Raw genomic sequence first — 18669 nt, 5'->3', positions numbered from 1 at the left:
GCTTCTCCCAGAGTGTCTCCTGCACCTTACAGGGGGGTTTTCCTGCCGAGTACATGCTGGATGAGGAGAACCAAGGCAGCCTGTCGTGCCTGGACAGCAACCATTCCCACTTCATCCTGGTGGATGACGGCACCCACGGGAGGTACGGGGTGGAAATCCCCCTGAGGACCAGGCTGGAGAAGTTCATTTCGGAGCAGACCAARGTGAAAGGAGGTAATGGTGACCCACAGCCCRGCCTGTGGGGCAGGGATGGGCCATYYCCCTGGAATCCTGTCCTTCCTGGGCTCCAGWCAGAGGCTGTGGCTTCCCCAGTGGRTCCAGGCATGGAGTCTGAGAGGATGGACATGATGAATATGGAATCTGGTTCCTCAGTGACACAGATCAAAGAGGCTTTCTCTGCCAGAATTATGGATCACTAAAGTGGTGCCCAAACCTCTTGATGCTGACCTGATCAGGGAGAATCCATTCTCCCATAGGGCCAGATCCCAAGGGAGCTTCCAGGCGTCAACTTCTCCCTGTGCACATGATCTCCTGTCACAAGACAGTTCACAGAATCCCAGAATCCCCTGAGATAGAAGGAGCCATAAGGATCTTTGAGTCCAGCTCCTGGCCCTGCCCAAAAATCCCACTCTGTGTCTGATCTGCCTCACCAGACCGTCACTGGTCATGGTTTTCCTCCCCTGATACGTTGGGGACAGTGCTCCCACCTTGCCTTTCACACCCCACTGCTCAGAGGGGACYATCTGGGAGGGATTGGCCCTATGGGGAGATGACCCCGATGCCTCAAACAAGGCTCACCTGAAACAGAGGCCAGGCAAAGTGAGGAGAATAAAAGCAGACAAATTTAATCCAGGCCTACTGGTACATTCAGAGAAAGCCTCCTCATGAGGCTGCACCCAAAATGGACCCCGAGTCATGAGATCTTCACCTTTTATAAATTCTGTCTCATTGATACATTGGGCCCCAATTCTCCAATTGCACCTTCAGGTGATGATGGCAACCCACCCCAAGCTTGCTCCCCCAATTCTCTGTTGTTTACAGATTTTGGGGCTCTGAGGCAGTGAGGTGTCCTTGGATTCAGGCTCAGAGAGGAATTGTTTTGTCTAAAGATGGGAGAGCAGCAGCTYTAGTGCTGCACACTGGAGAAGTACAAAAATACAGATACATGAAAATACAGAAGGTAAAAAATCTCAAGGCATCAACCCTGTGTTTTGCTTCCCTGCAGGTGTTGCCATCAAGATCCCCATCGTGTGYGTGGTGCTGGAAGGAGGCCCTGGCACTCTGGATGTAAGGAACTGTTCATGCCAGGCTGAGCAGGGGCAGCTCCTTCCCGGGCTGCTGCTCTGGGTGGTGCCACACAGGGAGGGTCTGCAGGTGTGCCCAGGATCAACCTCCCCTCCCCCTGCAGACCATCTACAACGCCATCACCAACGGGACGCCCTGCGTGATCGTGGAGGGYTCGGGGCGCGTGGCCGATGTCATCGCGCAGGTGGCCAACCTGCCCGTGGCCAGCATCACCATCGCCCTGATCCAGAGGAAACTCAGCGTGCTCTTCCACGACACCTACGAGCTCTTCACCGAGAGCAAGCTGGTGGAGTGGACCAAGAAGGTGAGTGCCTGGCAGGCTCCTCTGCGCTTCGGGGGACCGAAGGGGTTTTGGGGGTCCTGGCCCATGAGCAGCGAGGATCCCAGCGGGAAGTTGAAGGCTYATCTGCCTCCAGCCATCTCATCATTGTCCTGGTGGGCTCCCCAAGCTCTGCTCCKCCCCTGCCTGCTCCCTTTGGGCAGAGAGGGAATGTTTGGGACCACCCTGCCATGCTGGGGATGCAGCACAGGGGGAGTGACAGCAGTGACAGAGGRGCCCGGGGGAAGCTGCTGCTGATGGATCGCTATGGCTCTCCTCGTAGATCCAAGACATAGTGCGGAGCCGGCAGCTCCTGACCATCTTCAGAGAGGGAAAATATGGCCAGCAGGACGTGGATGTGGCCATCCTCCAGGCTCTGTTCAAAGGTGAGGGGTGAGGGCYTTCCTGGGAGGAGAACAGGATGGGGGTCGAGTCACCTCCTACCACCAGTGGAATTTTGGGGTCACCAAAGCTGCGCCCAAACCTCATTACTGTGGAGAGATGAATATCCAAAGGGCCACACCTCGAGGAGGCTTCCACACGGTGTCCTCTCACCAATCCTCTGTTCTGACACGTGCCTTTGCGTGCAGCATCCCGAAACCAGGACCACTTTGGCCGAGAGAACTGGGACCACCAGCTGAAGCTGGCTGTGGCCTGGAACAGGGTGGACATTGCCCGAAGCGAGATCTTCACAGATGACCACGACTGGAAAGTAAGGCAGTCCCTGTGCTGTGCTGGTCAGGGAGGGCCCTTCCCACCTTGGCTGTGCCTGGGGACAGTTTTAAAGGGATTTCTCTCCCAGAACAGTAACAGAGGGGCTGTTTTCCAAAAATACCCTTAAAAACCCAAAGCAGAGCTAAGCACAAAGACAATCAGTACTTTGTTCAAAACCAGTGTTTTAAAAGAAAATCCATCCACCTAGAACCCAAAATACCTCTCGACAGCTGTTCCCTGTGGTCACTGCTCAAACAGCAATCAGTCTCTAAATTCATCTCACCCAGCCTGGTGTTTCTCTGCTCAAACCTTCCTGCAGAGCGGGGCAGAGGCCAGCTCTGCCATCCCATGCCTGAYCCTGCTGTTGGGAAGCCAAGGCTGGGCAGGGTTTCCTGTCCTTTCTGATGGGGCTGTGGGGCTTGCAAGGGATTTTCCTGTTTYAGGCAACAGTTTGGGCTGCCCCAGCTCACATACCTTTGATAAGAACTGGGAAGGGCTGGTGGGAATTGGGAACCCAAAAGTGAAACATTTGAGGATGTTTCCTGGAAATGCTGAGGGTAAGACTGGCAACCAAGGTGAATGAGATGAGCTTCCAACCCAAACCATGCCGTGATTTTGTCATATTTATGAACTTGGGGTAGATGGTCTCTACCCCACCCATCCCTCTGCCCAGCAGCCAAGGGCATTGCTAGAGAAGAGTCCCCTCTTCTAATTCCCACAAGTTTTAGTGCATCCCAGAAACTCCTCAWGTGCTCGGGGATAAAATCTCCCCCCACAAAGTGAGGAGCACGGTGGGGCCCCGCTCTGAGACCACAGAACCCCTCACCTCTGCCTGTGGCCCTCAGCCCTCAGATCTGCACCCCGTGATGGCAGCCGCCCTCATTTCCAACAAGCCGGAGTTTGTGAAGCTGTTCCTGGAGCAGGGAGTGCGTCTCAAGGAGTTTGTCACCTGGGACACCCTGGTCTACCTCTACGACAACCTGGCCCCGTCCTGCCTGTTCCACAGCAAGCTGCAGAAGGTGCTGCTGGACGAGAGGGAGCGCACGGCCGGCTCCAAGACGCCCAGGCTGCAGATGCACCACGTGTCGCAGGTGCTGCGGGAGCTGCTGGGATGCTCCACGCAGCCGCTCTACCCCAAGCCCAAGCACACGGAGCGGCCCCGGCTCTCCATCCCCGTCCCGCACATCAAGCTCAACGTACGCATCTCATGGAGGGGTGGCACCAGGGAGGGGACGCAGCCTCAGGGGGAGGGCCTGGAGGTGGCAGCAGGCTCTCAAGGGTCTTGTCTGCTCAATAATCCTGCTAAAAGCCCTGCCCAAGCCATCTGCCCACCTTCCTGCGGCTGTAGCAACATGTAGGGGTGTGATGCTGGTGGGGCAGGTGCACAGCTCCACACGATCCCAGCCCCAGAAAATGTGAGATTCCCAGGTTAAGCCCAGTCTTGGCCACCTCCCTCTCTGGGCAAAGCGCTTTCCACGGTGGGGGAGGCAGCAGCAGGGGTGTGAGTGGCTTTGTGCTGATGGGCAGGTCTGAGCACCGCACACATTGCAGGTGCAGGGGTCGAGCCTGCGCTCCCTCTACAAGCGCTCTGCCGGCCGAGTCACCTTCACCATGGACCCTGTCCGGGACCTGCTCATCTGGGCCGTGGTCCAGAACCGCGGGGAGCTGGCAGAGATCATCTGGGCTCAGGTACCACAGCCCAGAGCTGCACTCATGGCACAGGGGCTCATTTAGAGCCAAACCTCCCAGCCYCAAGGGGAATCTGTTTGGGACACCCTCCTTCCTTCCTGCGGGAGCTGGGGAGGGCTTGGCAGGACTCCTGGGACCTGACAAAGAGTCCACCTCTCCTTACCCTCTTCTGTGCCAGAGCCAGGACTGCATGGCGGCCGCRCTGGCCTGCAGCAAAATCCTCAAGGAGCTGGCCAAGGAGGAGGAGGACACGGACACCACCGATGACATGCTGGCCCTGGCCGAGCAGTACGAGCACAAGGCCATCGGTGAGCAGGAGGGCACTGGCCCCCCAGAGCTGCTCCTGCACCCCAAAGCTGCTCCTGCACCCCAAAGCTGCTCCTGCACCCCACAGGGCTGGCGAGCTTCACCCAGGAGATGCCTGGGGGGTGACAAATGAGGGTCTCATCCTCACGGTCGGAGCCATAATGCTCCAAAGGCCACAGCTGGAGGGTGGTGGGAGCACAGGGAGTGCCACTGCGTGGTGCAATGTCCTGATCCTGCTCCCAAGGGTGGCTCTGGGGGTGCCTGGCCCCCGAGCTCAGCCTCGTCTCCCCGGTACTGGCCCGTGCAGGGGTGTTCACAGAGTGCTACCGCAAGGATGAAGAGAGAGCCCAAAAGCTTCTCACCCGCGTCTCTGAAGCCTGGGGGAAGACAACCTGTCTGCAGCTGGCGCTGGAGGCCAAGAACATGAATTTCGTGTCCCATGGGGGTGTCCAGGTGGGTTCCCAGCAATGGTCCTTGGATGGAGTGTGCCCAAGTGTCGCCAAGGTCCAGAGTTCAGAGTTTAACACTGCCCTTCAGCCTCTGTAACCCGTGCTCCTCTTCSTCCCTGTTTCCAGGCTTTCCTGACCAAGGTGTGGTGGGGGAAGCTGTGTGTGGACAATGGGCTGTGGCGGGTGATCACGTGCATGCTGTTCTTCCCCCTGCTCTACACCAACCTCGTCACCTTCAGGTACCGCTGGCAGCAGGGACACACCGGGGCAGGGCAGGGCTGTGCTGGGGGAAGCTGCCACGGCACCTCCCCAAATCCATCCCTGCTCCAGCAGGGAGAAGAGGCTGCAGCCCATGGGCTGCCTGACGCGCCTCCGAGCCTTCTTCACGGCTCCCATCGTCATCTTCCTCATGAACATCCTCTCGTACTTCACCTTCCTGCTGCTCTTCGCCTAYGTCCTGATGGTGGATTTCCAGCCCACGCCATCCTGGCGGGAATACCTCATCTACTTCTGGCTCTTCTCCCTGGTGTGCGAGGAGACCCGCCAGGTGTGGGCAGGCAGGCCTGGGGCAGGGAGGGGGCACAGGAGGAGGACAGACACTGCTCTGGGTGCTCCTGAGGGGTCCCACACAGCTCAGGTTCCTGTGATGCTTCTCCTGTCACCATCCCCTCAGAGAGGTCCCAGCACGTGGGACAGCCAGATCCCCCATCTCTGGGGCTGGGGGTTCTCCTTGGCTGCATCTGCCTTGGCCCTGTGTATCTGCAGCAGGAAATGCTGTAGGGCTGGTGGGCTTCACCCAGGAGGCGTCTGGTGTCTGTTTGGAGAATGCCAGGAAAAGGAGGGAGCACTTGCTTCGGGTGAATTCCCAGCAGGATTTCCAGGCTTTGCTTGACGTTTGAGGTTTTTCAGCTTTTGCTGCAACACCTCAGTGCCTTTTCTCCCCAGCCGGAAGAGCCCCATGTCCCAGGTGTCCCCATGCTCCTCCCRTGCCCCTACAGAAAACCAAGCTGCAAAGGCTCAGGTTACTTTTGGGTCCGCGAGACTGTCCAGTGATAGCCAGATGATCTGTATGCTCTCTTCCCTGCATGAGCCACATGAGTATCTCACACCCAGACCCCCTTCCCTTCCCTTCCCTTCCCTTCCCTTCCCTTCCCTTCCCTTCCCTTCCCTTCCCTTCCCAGCAGATGTTGTATGATCCAGATGGACTCGGGATTGTGAAAAAGGCTTCCCTGTACATCAAGGATTTCTGGAACAAGCTGGATATCTGCGCCATCCTGGTCTTTATCGCAGGGCTGACTTGYAGGTGAGCTGCAGAGCTCAGTAGTGTTTCCACAGAATCATGGAATCTCAAAATGGTTTGGGTTGGAAGGGACCCTAAGGAGCATCCAGTCCCACCCCTTGCCATGGCAGGGACACCTTCCACTGTCCCAGGCTGCTCCAAGCCCTGTCCAGACTGGCCTGGAACACTCCCAAGGATCCAGGGGCAGCCACACCTTATGTGGGCAACCTCACCTCCCTCACAGTAATTCCAGCCTAAATGATTCTATTTGATTTTGTGCTGGCACTGAGGTGTTTCCTTTCCTCCCTTCCATGCCCAGGCTGATCCCATCAACATTATATCCCGGGCGCATCGTRCTGTCCCTGGCGTTCATCATCTTCTGCCTGCGCCTGATGCACATTTTCACAGTCAGCAAAACTCTGGGGCCCAAGATCATCATTGTGAAGCGCATGGTGAGCACTCCCCTCTGTCCTGCAGTGGCTGGACTGTGCTGCTGGAGCCGCTGGACATTCCACCCGCGTTACCCCAGCCTGGAGTGTGGCTCGCTCCATGACACAGCCRTCCTTCCCCCCTGTCTTTGCAGATGAAGGATGTCTTCTTCTTCCTCTTCCTGCTGGCAGTGTGGGTGGTGTCCTTCGGGGTGGCCAAGCAGGCCATCCTGATCCACAATGAGGAACGYGTGGAGTGGCTCTTCCGTGGCGTGGTCTACCACTCCTACCTGACCATCTTTGGGCAGATTCCCTCCTACATCGAYGGTAAGGGACACTGCTCTGTGACAGGGCACAGCACAGTGGTGGCTGTGACAGGGCTGATGGACCAAACTCATGCCGTGTTGGCCCGTGGAAGTCACACAGAGGTGGYAGCRAGCAGARCACCCGGGGTGACGCAGGCGGAGGKCAAATCCCTGCCTGGTGCTGAGCTCCCTGGATGCTGGCTGCTTGCTGAGAGCAGAACGTGCTCCCCAAGACACCYGAGGTTCGGCCACCACGGAGTCACGCTGTGCTCTCCCACAGGGGTCAACTTCAACATCGACCAGTGCAGCCCCAACGGGACYGACCCCTACAAGCCCAAGTGCCCAGAGACAAACGCGGACAACAAGGAACCCATCTTCCCAGAATGGCTGACCGTCATCTTGCTGTGCCTCTACCTGCTTTTCACCAACATCCTCCTCCTCAACCTCCTCATCGCCATGTTCAAGTGAGTCTGAGGGGAGGAAACAGTGGGATCCCATGTGGGGGTTATGGGTGTGGTGGAAGCAGTGGGATCCCATGTGGGGTTACAGAGGTGGTGGAAGTAGTGGGATCCCACATGGGGGTTATGGATGTGGTGGAAGCAGTAGGATCCCATGTGGGGTTACAGAAGTGGTGGAAGTGGTGGGATCCCACATGGGGTTTATAGGGGGAAGCAGTGAGATCCCATGTGTGGTTACAGATATGGAAGTGGTGGGATCCCATGTGGGGGTTACAGAGGTGGTGGAAGCAATGGGATCTCACTTGCTGTTTATGATGGAAGCAGTGGAATCTCGTGTGGTTACAGATGTGGAAGTGCTGGGATCCCGTGTGGGGTTATAGATGAGGTGGAAGCAATGGGATCCTCTGTGGGGTTACAGAGGTGGTGGAGCAGCTGCAGGTCAAAGCTGACCAGGGAGGTGGGCAGAACTGGGACACCATTCTGACACGAGGTGCCCCCTCATCCCCATGGCACGGCTGACACCTGGGCTCTGCCCCAGCTACACCTTCCAGCAGGTCCAGGAGCACACGGACCAGATCTGGAAGTTCCAGCGGCACGACCTGATCGAGGAGTACCACGGCCGCCCTCCCGCGCCCCCGCCCCTCATCCTGCTCAACCACCTGCAGCTCCTGGTCYGCCGTGGCTTGCTCCGCCGGCCGGCCACTCGCCACAAGCTCAGTGAGGGCCAGCATCCCCCTCCTGCCCTTTGTCCCCTCCCCAGGGCACGGTGCCACTGGGGTTTGGGATGCCAACACCACCACCCTCTTCCTTCGGCAGAGGAGAAGCTGGAGAAGAACGAAGAGGCCGCCCTTCTGTCATGGGAGATGTACCTGAAGGAGAGCTACCTGCAGCACCAGCAGTGCCAGGAGAAGCAGAACACGGAGCAGATGATCYGGGACATTGCACAGAGGTATTGCTTCTGAGAAAGGGAACTCCTTTTTTCTTTTGGTGTCCTGGGCAGGGAGGGTGGCTCCAAGGGTGCTCCAACCTGTCCCTCCAGGGTGGATGTGCTGGCAGAGCTGCTGGACTTGGACCGTGTGAAGAGGACGGGGATAGTGGAGCAAAGACTGGGCTCTCTGGAGGACCAGGTGAGGTAAAACCAGAGAAACCAAGAAAGGTGGCATTTTTCTAGCACCTGAATCAATTGCACCAGAGCACAAAATCTCTGTGAATCGATACCCTTTGAGATAATTTGAGTTTCTTTGCCGTTAGCATCTGAGAGGAAAAGGTTCATGAGAAAAATCCTGTTTGACTCCAAAGAAAATAGGATGCAGGTGGAAAGTGGTGGGATGGGCCCCTGCCTCCACTGGTCACCCAAATTGTTGGAGCTGACCCAGCTCATCTCCTTGGCCTGAGAGGACCCTCCAGACTCCTGGAGACAGAGACCCTCTGTCCCTTCCCTTCGGAGCTGCAGGAGCAGTGGGGTGCCCAGGGAGCCAGCGCAGCCCGGGCACATCCTGTATCCATCTCCCTTCCCACCTGCTTTGTAAAAACATTTCCCTGGAGAAGGTTTTTCCAAGGCCGACATSGGGACACAGCCAGGATCGCTGCTGCCCGCAGGGAGCAGTGGTCAGTGCCGAGGGCAGCGGTGTCCCTGCCAGGGCTGGAGCCCCGGGGTGTCCGGGCTCAGAGGGGCTGGGGGTGACCCTTCCCGTGCCCGCAGGTGCAGCAGAGYGCCCAGGCCCTGCGCTGGATGATCCGGGCGCTGCGGGGCAATGGCTTCAGCCCCGGCGAGGACGTGCCGGCCGTGGGTAAGCGGAGCCCGAGCCCTCCCTCCTCCCCGGCAGCTCCGGGGAAGCGCCGGGCTGGGGCTGAGCAGCTCCTGACACCCTCTGCCAGGCAGCGAGGCAGAGCTTCCTGTGCTCCTGGGAGGTTGGTATCTCCGGGAGGTCATCCAGCCCCTCCTGAGCCCCTTCTCACCCTCCCTGGGTTTTTTCCAGGATCTGCCAGAAGGGAAGCCGGGGTCCCTGTTCCCTGGGGACATCAGCGTCCCCRTGGAGAGACCCAGCCAGCCCCCTCRGCAGAGCCCCAGCCCACAGTGCCGGACCGGGCGCCCTGCTCTGTGGGACCCTGCTGTCTGTGTGTGCCCCACAGGCCCCTCCAAAGCCCTGGAAGCCAAGGAGATGGAGCTGGAAGGGAAACCCGAGGAGAGCCGGCCCCCGTGCCACGTGCTGGCCCGAAACCTCCTGTACCCGGGCTCTCACACCCGCCGCTTCCCCGTGCCGGACGAGAAGGTGCCCTGGGAGGTACGAGCTGTGGGGCTGGCAGGAGGAGGCTTGAGGGGTACCCTGACAGTGGTGGGAAGAGGAACCCATCATCCCCTTTGGGAGCTCTTGTTCTTCCCAGCCCTGGGACAGTCGGATTCCTGCAGTCCATAAAGCAAAGGGCAGCGTTCCCGCTGGGATTGCAGTGCTGGGGATATCTGGGGGTGCTTGGTGGGACACACAGGGTGCAGACACCCACCTTTACCCCCATTTCCCGAGGCAGGGCTGGCTCAGGGGCAGGGGCAGCACCGGCACTGCTTCCATGGGGTGYGAGCCCTGCAGAGACGCTGAGCTGAGCTCCCAGCAGAGCCTGGAGCGATGCCACCAGCTGGGCAGAGGAAGAGGGTGGCGGATGAGGTGTCCCCGTGTCCCAGTCCCTGCYTGCTGTCACAGCAGGGGCACAAGGCGGGCTGACCCAGCCGTGTGTCGTGCAGGTGGATTTCCCKCTCTACGACCCCCCTGCCTACTCGGCTGAGCACAAGGACATGGCCGTGCAGGATCCCTTCAGCCTGTGAGTGTCACCCCACAGCCCCCCGCTCCTCCGCCCTGCCCTGGGCGGCACAGCCASCCCTCCCTGCCGGGCTGCCTCCCGCCCCGCAGCTCCCTGGAGTCTCTGCTCAAGATCAACTACAACACCATGGACGGGCTGATCGACCGGCAGAGCTTCCACGGGCTCTACGCCGTGCAGGACGGGCTGCCGCTGTGAGTGTGCCGCCGGGGGCTCGCTGGGGCTGGGGGGACACGGGAGAGCACCGGGACACGGGAGAGCACCGGGACACGGGGGACACGGGAGGGCACCGGGACACGGGAGAGCACCGGGACACGGGGGGGACCGAGAGCACCGGGACACGGGGGGGACGGAGAGCACCGGGACACGGGAGAGCACCGGGACACGGGAGAGCACCGGGACACGGGAGAGCACCGGGACACGGGGGACACGGGAGGGCACCGGGACACGGGAGAGCACCGGGACACGGGAGAGCACCGGGACAAGGGGGACACGGGAGGGCACCGGGACACGGGGGACACGGGAGGGCACCGGGACACGGGAGAGCACCGGGACACGGGGGGGACCGAGAGCACCGGGACACGGGGGGGACGGGCCAACTGGGCACGTCCAGACCACTTTGCTACGGCTGATGGTGGGGCAGGGATAATTGCATGCATTGTCCTTAGGGCTGAACTCCCCAAAAACCACCCCAAAAGAGGTGGGGTGCGGTGGTAGGGAAGGGCTGCAGGGGGATTCTGGCGCTGTCCCAGCCCACTCGCTGTCACCCTGGCAGGAACCCCATGGGCAGGACGGGGCTGCGAGGCCGCGGGAGGCTGCACTGCTTTGGGCCCAACCATGCCCTGCACCCCGTGGTGACCCGGTGAGTGTGTCCAGCCGGGCTGGGAAAGGGGCACGGGGTCACATCAGGGACCTGGCCAAACCCCCAYGGCCAGTGTGACCACGGCTGGGCAGAGGGAGCCAAGTCCAGCTGCAGCGTGACAGGGGCCTCTCCCACAGCTGGAGGAGGAATTTGGATGGGTCCATTATCAGGAAGAGCCTGAAGAAGATGCTGGAAGTGCTGGTAGCCCAGTACCCGCTGTCAGATGTGTGGGCTCTGCCTGGGGTGAGAGCTGGTGGAAACGGGGGGAAGGGAAGGGAAGGGAAGGGAAGGGAAGGGAAGGGAAGGGAAGGGAAGGAGGAAGGAAGGCTGAGGAGGTTCCTTCTGCAGAGCACCTGCACGGTGCCGGGAGAGCCGGGAGCCGGGAGCAGATGTGCTCTCCTCACACACACACATGCACACATTCTCCCACCCTGACCCGCTGTCTCCTCCCTGTCCCTCCCACCCCTCCGTGCTCCAATTCTCACACATCCCTCGTGTGAGCCTGTTAAGCCATCCTGTGGATAGGGATTTGGACAGAGCTGAGGACTTTGGGTAGCAGAGGGACGATGGGAGGCACCAGCAGACCTTTTGGCACCTTCTGGTGGCAAGCAACTGCCTGGTGGCCCRGCTGGTGGCAGGGAGGGAGGCTGGGCTGTGCTGCTGGCAGGTGACACCTGCTTTGTCACAGGGGTCACTGGAGCCGGGCGAGACGCTGCCACTGAAGCTCAAGTGGATCCTGCGCCGGGAGTTCTGGCCCCAGTTCCAGAACCTGCTGAAGCAAGGCACTGAGGTGGGGGGACACGGTTGTCACAGTGGGATCGGGCCACAGGAGGGCTCAGTGGCGTGGGGACATGTGGGCATCACCCTGGCACAGKGACATCGTGGTGTCACAGGGCCACATGGGTGCCCCAGGGTAGAGGAGATCACCCCTTGGCCTCTGCTCCCACTGGCCAGGAAGGGCTGGGGGAGGTGAAGACCTGCCCTAATACATGTGTGGGGTCAGGGAACAGCCCAGAGGCCCCGGGGCAGGGCTGCCCACGCCAGGGTCGGTGCTTGCTGTGGTCACTCCCCATGGCTCCAGTCGCAGTGGGAACCGGGCTCTGGTGTCCAGCGAGGCAGAGGAGCTGCAGGGCGATGTCCCCACCACCCCAGAGCCCCCAGGGTGCCCTCAGAGAGGTGATGAGGGCTCTGCTCATGTGGCATCTCCACGCCCAGGTGCACAAGGGGTACCTGGATGACCCACGCAACACCGATAATGCGTGGGTGGAGACGGTGGCCATCAGCGTGCACTTCGAGGCCCAGAACGACGTGGAGATGAAGAGGCTCAATTCGGTACGGGGCTCTCCCCCCTCAGGGCTCCTGGCCCAGCTCACAGCGGGGTTGGGGCATGGGAACCACATCTCCAGACCCAAATCTGCACAGGATTCTCYGGCTGCGTGCAGTGGGGGAAGAACACAGGGGTGAATGTGGGGTGGCACATCAATGCGTGCCCCAAAAAGAAAGGGTGGGGACTGAGGTGCTGCTGAGCGTGGCCAGCACGGCCAGCAGCACCTGTGTGACATCTGTCCCCTTCCAGTTCCTCCAGGGCTGCGACCCGGAGCTGAGCATCCGCTGGCAGGTGCTGGACAAGAGGATCCCCCTGCACGCCAACCACAAGGAGCTCCTGCGCAAGGTCTCAGCCCTCCTCGGTGCCTACTACTGAGGCCTCCTGCACAGCCCAGGGCTCCTGTGGCCCCAGATGGATGGGCCAGGTCTGGCTGGGACCTGCAGCTCCAGCCCAGCTCGCCCATGAGAACGTGGGGGATGCTGGAGTGAGGTACTCTGGGTGCCTCTGTGAATGTACACTGCAGGGAGGAAAATGTCCCCTCCCTGGGGACAGGGGCAGTGCCTCCTGATCACCTGAGCCACCAAGCTCAGCCCCAGTTTGTGTCTCGGTGCTTCCACATCAGCCCACAGCACGAGCCCAGAGCTCCAGAGCTGTGGCCACACAGGGTTGTTCCTGGGAGAGGATCCTTCTGTCCACTCCAACCTGCTCTTGGCTTGGGGTGGGCACTGAGGGCTCCAYCAGAACACCCATCCCTGCTCCCTGCTCTGCTCTGAGCCCTGGCAGCCCCAGTGCCACAGATCCTGAAGAGTCGCTCTGGAGAAGGCCTGCAGTGGCCCCTGTGGCGGCTGTAGCCATATCTGTGGTTATCTCAATATTGTCCTGAGCTGTGATCCAGCACTTCTGAAGGTGTGAGGCAGCTCTTGGCTGATGTCCCTGCAGCTCCATAGCTCTGCACAGACCCCCCTGCCCTGCCCCAAACTGAAATGTGATCCTGTGTGTGTGTGTGTGTGCTAAGCTCTGGCTTGTAGCTAACCCTCCTTCCTCTGTCCGAGCCAAGGCCCCAGCTCAGTGTCACCTGCCTGTCCCCATCTCCTTGTGCACACGGATGGGAAGGGGACACGGCTGATCCGTGCTCCTGGGCAGGCAGGGWCAGCAGAGGGCACATCACGTGTCAGCCCTGCACATCCCTGCCTTTAAGGGGTCTTGCACTCTGGTTTTCTGTTGCCTGCCATAGGGAGAACAAGGCACAGCAGACACATTTTTTAATCATCCAGAAGAGCCCCACTGTCACGTGTTTGTTATGCCTGGGACTGCACAGGAAGGGATTTTGGCTCCCCCACCATYCCCCAGTGGATCAGACACTGCTCACCCCACACTGGAGGCCAACACAGCACAATTGTGGTTTCCCAATGAGGCTCTGGGGTTTTGCAAAGGGAGGGGGCTCAGTCTGGCAATGTATCCAACCCAGCTCAATAAACCATGTATGAAACAACCACAGGCTGGTGCTGTTTCACTCCCTGGAGGCCATGCTTGGAGCACACCGTGGGGTTAAGCCCAATTCCCACCCCAATYTTGTACAAACCCACTTTGCCTGTGGACTCACCCCCAGGGAYGGCTGAATGACAGAATRGTTTGGGTTGGAAGGGGCTTTAATGCTCATTTCATYCCAACCCCKCTGCCKTGGGCAGGAACAGAGCAGGGGSTTTGAGATGACCCATTTAGGGTTGATGTGGGATCTGTGCCCCAAAGTGACGACACGGCAACTGCTCCCATCCCTCCTGGACTCTGATGTCAGCTCCTGATCTCCATCACGGAGACAGACAGGAGCCCATCTGCTGAGAGCCCTGGYGGGCCGGGGAGGGAGGCCGTGCCTTACAGCGGCTGATCCAGCTGCTACACCGGCAGCCCGGAGCGCAGCTCCGAAAAATCACTGAAATCTCATTAGCAGCAGCTAATTTCCGCACTTCAGGGCTCTCCTGCAGCCCTGTGAGGGTGCTGCTGTCTGTCCCATCACCCCGGTCCCCCCGCCCCCGTGCCCCGCACCGCCCCCGCTCCCGCACCGCCCCCGCAGCTCCCGGCGGTGCCCGCCCGGCCCGGGGCCCGCGGCCACAGCAACAGCAACAGCAACAGGTGGGGCCGAGCGCCCGGAGCCGGAGCTGCAGCGAAGGAGCCGCCCTGGCCGAGCCGGTAAGGGACCCCCGGGGGCGGGGGGGAGCGGTCGCGGTGCTCGGAGAGCTCCCGGCTCCCCGGACCCCGGGCAGGGCAGGGGGCGAGAGGGGGCATCGCTGCGAGCCCCTCGCTGCCCTTCCCGGCGGTGGAACCGGCATCGCGTCCTGTTCCCCGGGACAGGCGGAGATGTCGGAGCTATCAGAGCCCGGTCCATTTGCAGGGATTCCCGGGAAGCTCAGCTTGATCTGCCCGGGCAGAATGCACAGCTCTGGGCAGGGATCCCTCCAGGGTGAGCCTCCCTCTGCGGTGCCCCGGGCAGGGTCACACCGGGGGGATTCTGCTGTCACCGGGGGATGCCATCAGCAGGAGGGTGCCGGTAGCAGCGGGACAGTGACTTGGTGCYCATAATGACATCACCACGGGCCGTTTAATTCCCACGAGAAAGGCTCCCTTGGCTCCCACCCCTCCCCTCCATGGGGATCCCTTTCCAAGGCAGACAGAGAAGTGTGAGCAGCACCAAGGGCAGAGGGAAGGCATCCCACCTCCTTCACCTCCTGCCTCGCCCCTGGCAGCTCTGGGGTGTCCTTTGGGGTTCCCACATCACCCCTTTTACTGTGCCAGGCAGTGGTTCCTTTCTTCACCTGCAGCCCCCAGAGTCAGGATATCAAACCATGCTCTTTGTTTGCTTTAAAAAACAAACTCGCCTCCAAACCCTTATTTGGTGGAACCCTCGGAAACGTGACTCCTACCAGCTCACAGAGCAGAAGGGAAGGGAAAGGAAAGCAAAAAAGCTCCACATCTTGTTATTTAAAACCCTGGTGGTGATTAAATCAGTCTGATGATCCTTAGAGTCTGACTCATCATTTTTTTTTAAACGCTCAGGGTTGGTGAGATAGGAATTTACTGCTGCTGTTCTCCGGCACCACATCCTCCCTGGAAATTGGTATCAGGATGGGGCAGAGGCTCCCAGGCCAGGCTCATCTCCACACCTCCATTTTGCAGCTCCCTTTGTCCACCTGGGTGGTCTCTGCAGACACATGGGAAAGGGCTTTCAATCCCTGGAGCTCTGTTGCTAATTAAACCCAATTAATCTGTCCTGGAAAAGACAACCAGTGTCACTCCACCCTTGTTTTCCGGTCTCTTGCCTCTCACCCCTTTGCCAGGGCACATTGCACACGGGCCATATCCARTGTTCCAGGAAATAACACCGTGTCACATCCCCTCCACCCACAGCTTCCCTTCGGCCATGGGAGAGGCCTGGCGGGCACACCGAGGGGCCGCCCCGCTGCCCAGGAGCTGCTGCCACTCCCGGGGAGCCGCCAGAGGCCATGCTGAGCTGGCCGGCCGCAAGATGACCCTGAGCACCACCACCCCAGCCACCAGCGTGGGCCAGGCTTTCTTCTGCCTCCTGCTCTGCATCCCCTGGGGCAGCTCCTGCCCCCGCAGCTGCCAGTGCACGGAGCGGGCCGGGGCCAAGGCTGTCCTCTGCAGCTCGCGGCACCTGGAGGAGATCCCCAAGGACATCCCCAGGGACGCGGTGTTCCTCAAGCTGGACGCCAACAGCATCACCAGGATCCCCGGCAACGCCTTCAGGCACCTGTCCCACCTGCAGGAGATCGACCTGTCCCGGAACGCCATCGAGAAGATCGACGGCGCGGCTTTCCGAGGGGTGGCGGCGGGGCTGCGGAGCCTCGACCTCTCCGGGAACCGCATCCGCAGCATCCCCAAGGAAGCTCTGCTGGCGCTGAACGCCAAGCTGCGGCTGGCCAACAACCCCTGGCACTGCGAGTGCGCGCTGCAGGAGGTGCTGTGGGAGGCGCGSCTGGACCCCGACTCGGTGCGGGACATCACCTGCCACACGGCCCCGCGGGACGAGTACGTGGGCAAACCGCTGCTGCAGGTGCTGGACGCGGGCGTCAACTTCTGCAGCGTGCGCCAGAGGAGCACGGACGTGGCCGTGTTGGTGGCCATGTTCGGCTGGTTCGCCATGGTCATCGTCTACGTGGTGTGCTATGTCCGGCACAACCGCGAGGATTCGTGCAAGCACGGCCRGCAGCCCAGGGCACTGCCCGCAGCCCCGGGCCGCGCAGACACCGCCAGCACCGCCCTGTAGCTGCAGCTTCCAGTGCCCATGGGCACCTGTGGGCAGCACAGCTTCTTCGGACAAATGCCACCCGTGTCCTTGCTCCGGTGACACGGGACTGAGCGGGAGCAGGAGGCAAGGGAGAGGGGTGACAGGGACACCCTGCAGACATGGCCCTGGGGACACACGGCCCCAGCCAGACCAGAGCTGGGCTCGCAGGGAGGGCACAGCCACATGCTGGTGATTTGGTGAGAGCAGATCTCCCTCCCTGGCAGGGGGAGATGGGCTGTGGGGACAGGAGGGCCCTATGGTCACTGCAGAGGGGTCAGCCCGTGCTGGCTGCAGTGAGGGACCAGCCTTGCAGAGGGCAGAACACCCCTCAAGGCTCTGGAGCTATCCTGGCAGCCTCTGCCTGCCTCCAGCAACCCCAAAAGAGGACTTCAAAACCTCCAAAATCTTTATTTCCTCAATAAAGCCCTGCACTTAGGAAAAGCCCTCAAGGTTTGTGCTGCTCTGGGAGCTGAGTGTCCAGGGAGGGTGGTGGTGCTCAGGGGGGTTTGAGCTTGTCCTAATTCAATCTCTCCCAAAGCAGACCAGCCCAAATTCAATGTACCAGCATGGCTCCCATTAGGTGCCACCCCCTCCACCCTCAGAGTCTGCCTCCAGCAGGGACCAGCTGCCCAAAAGCATCTGGTCTTGCCTTATCTTGCCTTATTTTGCCCTTCCTCGGGGCTGAATTAGAGTTGCAGCTGGGTGATGGAMGCAAATCAAGTTCTCCCTCGTCTCACAAGGCAGAAATAGTCCCTCCTGGCAGCATCACTGAACAGAGAGAGGAGGGAGGGATGCAGAGATTCATCCTGCAGGTCTGGACCCTGGGGTGGCTCAGGCTGTGACCTCCCAGCCCTTTTTGAGGGGATTGGCACCTCCTGAGGGCTCCCCAGTGCCAGGGTGGGTRGCYCAGCTCAGCTCAGCTCTGGGGAAGGCTGAGGGATGCTCTGGGACACTCAGGTGAGGCAGTGGGTCCTGGGTGTGGGTAAAGAGAGGCACCCTCACCCCAGGACATCCCTGTGCTCAGGGCCACCTCATCCTCACGGGCCACCCATGGCCATGGACATTTGGGGGTGACTTGTTGGGTGAAGGGGTGGGCACAGCAGTTCGGTTACCCTCGTGGGAGAAAGGCTGGGTGCACACAGTTTATTTGAGCTCTGCTTAAGCAAAAGAGTCCCCCCACAAAGGTGAGGACAAGAAAAGAGGCCACAGTTCCACCTGGAGCAGTTTTGGGGTTTTCCCCGTGCCCACAGTAGCTGGATTGGTCCAGATRCCAAGCAGGAATTCTCCGGAGTCCCTCCCCCCGTGCAAAGGGACACAGACCAACAAAAACCAGGGCAAAAMCCAGCCCTGCTCCTCGCACACACGGATGGGTTTGTGCAACACTGACAGATTTGTTGAGGGACACCCAAACCAGCCATGGCAGGGCACGAGCACAGGGTGGCAAGGCCACCAAAGATGARCAGAAGAACGGCTGTGATGTCCAACCATCAGGAACATCACAGCCCCAGGCAGGCAGAGCCACGCCTGGACCCCGCTTTTCCCCCAGTTTCTCACACATTTACTCCCCTCTGCCATGCTCGTGCCCCAGCAGCTCATGCTCTGCTCTGCCTCTTCCTTCCCTGGCTTTGTGCAAGCTTTGGCCACAGCTGCCGGCAGCTCTGGGTCAAATTGCCAAGCGTCACGGTCCTGCTAGCCAGGAATGCCCCTGGGCTCTGGGAACCTTGGCTCTGGAGCGTGGTGGCAGAGCTTTCCCAGGAGAAACAGCCCCTGGACAAGGCTGGAGCTCCACCCTGCTCGTCCTCGTCCCCCTCCTCCTCCTCCCTTCCYGCAGAGTGTCCAGCCAGCCCCTGCCCTGCTGCTGCAGCCATTCCTGGGCTCTGTGTCCATCTTCACCCGGATGCCCAGCTCGCCCCGCTCCTGGCGCCGAGCCGAGCGTGTCTCAGCCGCCTCAGGTGGTTTTCAGCTTGAGCACCTTGGAGAGCGGCTCCTTGGCGCTGGAGTAGAACAGGTAGGAGCCCTCGGCCGTGTGGAACGCCTCCCAGTCTCGGCAGCCCACCGTGGGGAGCTGGTGGGCTGCCACGAAACCCTCGTAGCCTTGCCACCTGCACAGGGAA

The 18669-nt window shown here is 60.5% G+C and overlaps 3 protein-coding genes across 3 annotated transcripts in view; 2 read left to right on the top strand and 1 right to left on the bottom strand.

Moving 5' to 3' along the window:
• TRPM2 (transient receptor potential cation channel subfamily M member 2) overlaps positions 1 to 13250 on the top strand; it is an 18269-nt gene extending 5019 nt beyond the window's left edge. Inside the window, exons 7-33 of the mRNA XM_057380960.1 lie at positions 33 to 213; positions 1226 to 1287; positions 1409 to 1609; positions 1908 to 2010; positions 2215 to 2336; positions 3184 to 3534; positions 3890 to 4027; positions 4206 to 4335; positions 4641 to 4786; positions 4909 to 5021; positions 5113 to 5329; positions 5967 to 6085; positions 6381 to 6513; positions 6645 to 6816; positions 7075 to 7258; positions 7791 to 7969; positions 8069 to 8201; positions 8292 to 8379; positions 8955 to 9042; positions 9386 to 9537; positions 9990 to 10066; positions 10156 to 10257; positions 10839 to 10925; positions 11063 to 11168; positions 11614 to 11715; positions 12141 to 12257; positions 12502 to 13250. Of these exons, the coding sequence (XP_057236943.1) occupies positions 33 to 213; positions 1226 to 1287; positions 1409 to 1609; positions 1908 to 2010; positions 2215 to 2336; positions 3184 to 3534; positions 3890 to 4027; positions 4206 to 4335; positions 4641 to 4786; positions 4909 to 5021; positions 5113 to 5329; positions 5967 to 6085; positions 6381 to 6513; positions 6645 to 6816; positions 7075 to 7258; positions 7791 to 7969; positions 8069 to 8201; positions 8292 to 8379; positions 8955 to 9042; positions 9386 to 9537; positions 9990 to 10066; positions 10156 to 10257; positions 10839 to 10925; positions 11063 to 11168; positions 11614 to 11715; positions 12141 to 12257; positions 12502 to 12627 (3729 nt within the window). The 3' untranslated portion in view covers positions 12628 to 13250. The remainder of the gene's footprint in view (positions 1 to 32; positions 214 to 1225; positions 1288 to 1408; positions 1610 to 1907; positions 2011 to 2214; positions 2337 to 3183; positions 3535 to 3889; positions 4028 to 4205; positions 4336 to 4640; positions 4787 to 4908; positions 5022 to 5112; positions 5330 to 5966; positions 6086 to 6380; positions 6514 to 6644; positions 6817 to 7074; positions 7259 to 7790; positions 7970 to 8068; positions 8202 to 8291; positions 8380 to 8954; positions 9043 to 9385; positions 9538 to 9989; positions 10067 to 10155; positions 10258 to 10838; positions 10926 to 11062; positions 11169 to 11613; positions 11716 to 12140; positions 12258 to 12501) is intronic.
• A 1113-nt stretch (positions 13251 to 14363) lies between these two features.
• LRRC3 (leucine rich repeat containing 3) lies at positions 14364 to 17129 on the top strand. The gene is made up of 2 exons (XM_057380959.1): positions 14364 to 14439; positions 15655 to 17129. Exon 2 carries the CDS (start codon positions 15668 to 15670, stop codon positions 16532 to 16534), a length of 867 nt encoding a protein of 288 aa, XP_057236942.1. The 5' UTR covers positions 14364 to 14439; positions 15655 to 15667; the 3' UTR covers positions 16535 to 17129.
• An 862-nt stretch (positions 17130 to 17991) lies between these two features.
• The window catches only part of TSPEAR (thrombospondin type laminin G domain and EAR repeats), a 12154-nt gene continuing 11476 nt past the window's right edge, over positions 17992 to 18669 (bottom strand). The window contains exon 12 of the mRNA XM_057380958.1: positions 17992 to 18657. Coding sequence (XP_057236941.1) covers positions 18504 to 18657 — 154 coding nt within the window. The 3' untranslated portion in view covers positions 17992 to 18503. The remainder of the gene's footprint in view (positions 18658 to 18669) is intronic.

Source organism: Malurus melanocephalus, unplaced genomic scaffold (genome assembly GCF_030028575.1).
Source record: "Malurus melanocephalus ecotype Western Australia unplaced genomic scaffold, MMel_1.1 scaffold_485, whole genome shotgun sequence".
Taxonomy (NCBI): Eukaryota; Metazoa; Chordata; class Aves; order Passeriformes; family Maluridae; genus Malurus; species Malurus melanocephalus.
Note: the sequence above shows the minus strand (reverse complement) of the source record. Positions and strands in the feature narration are given on the sequence as shown.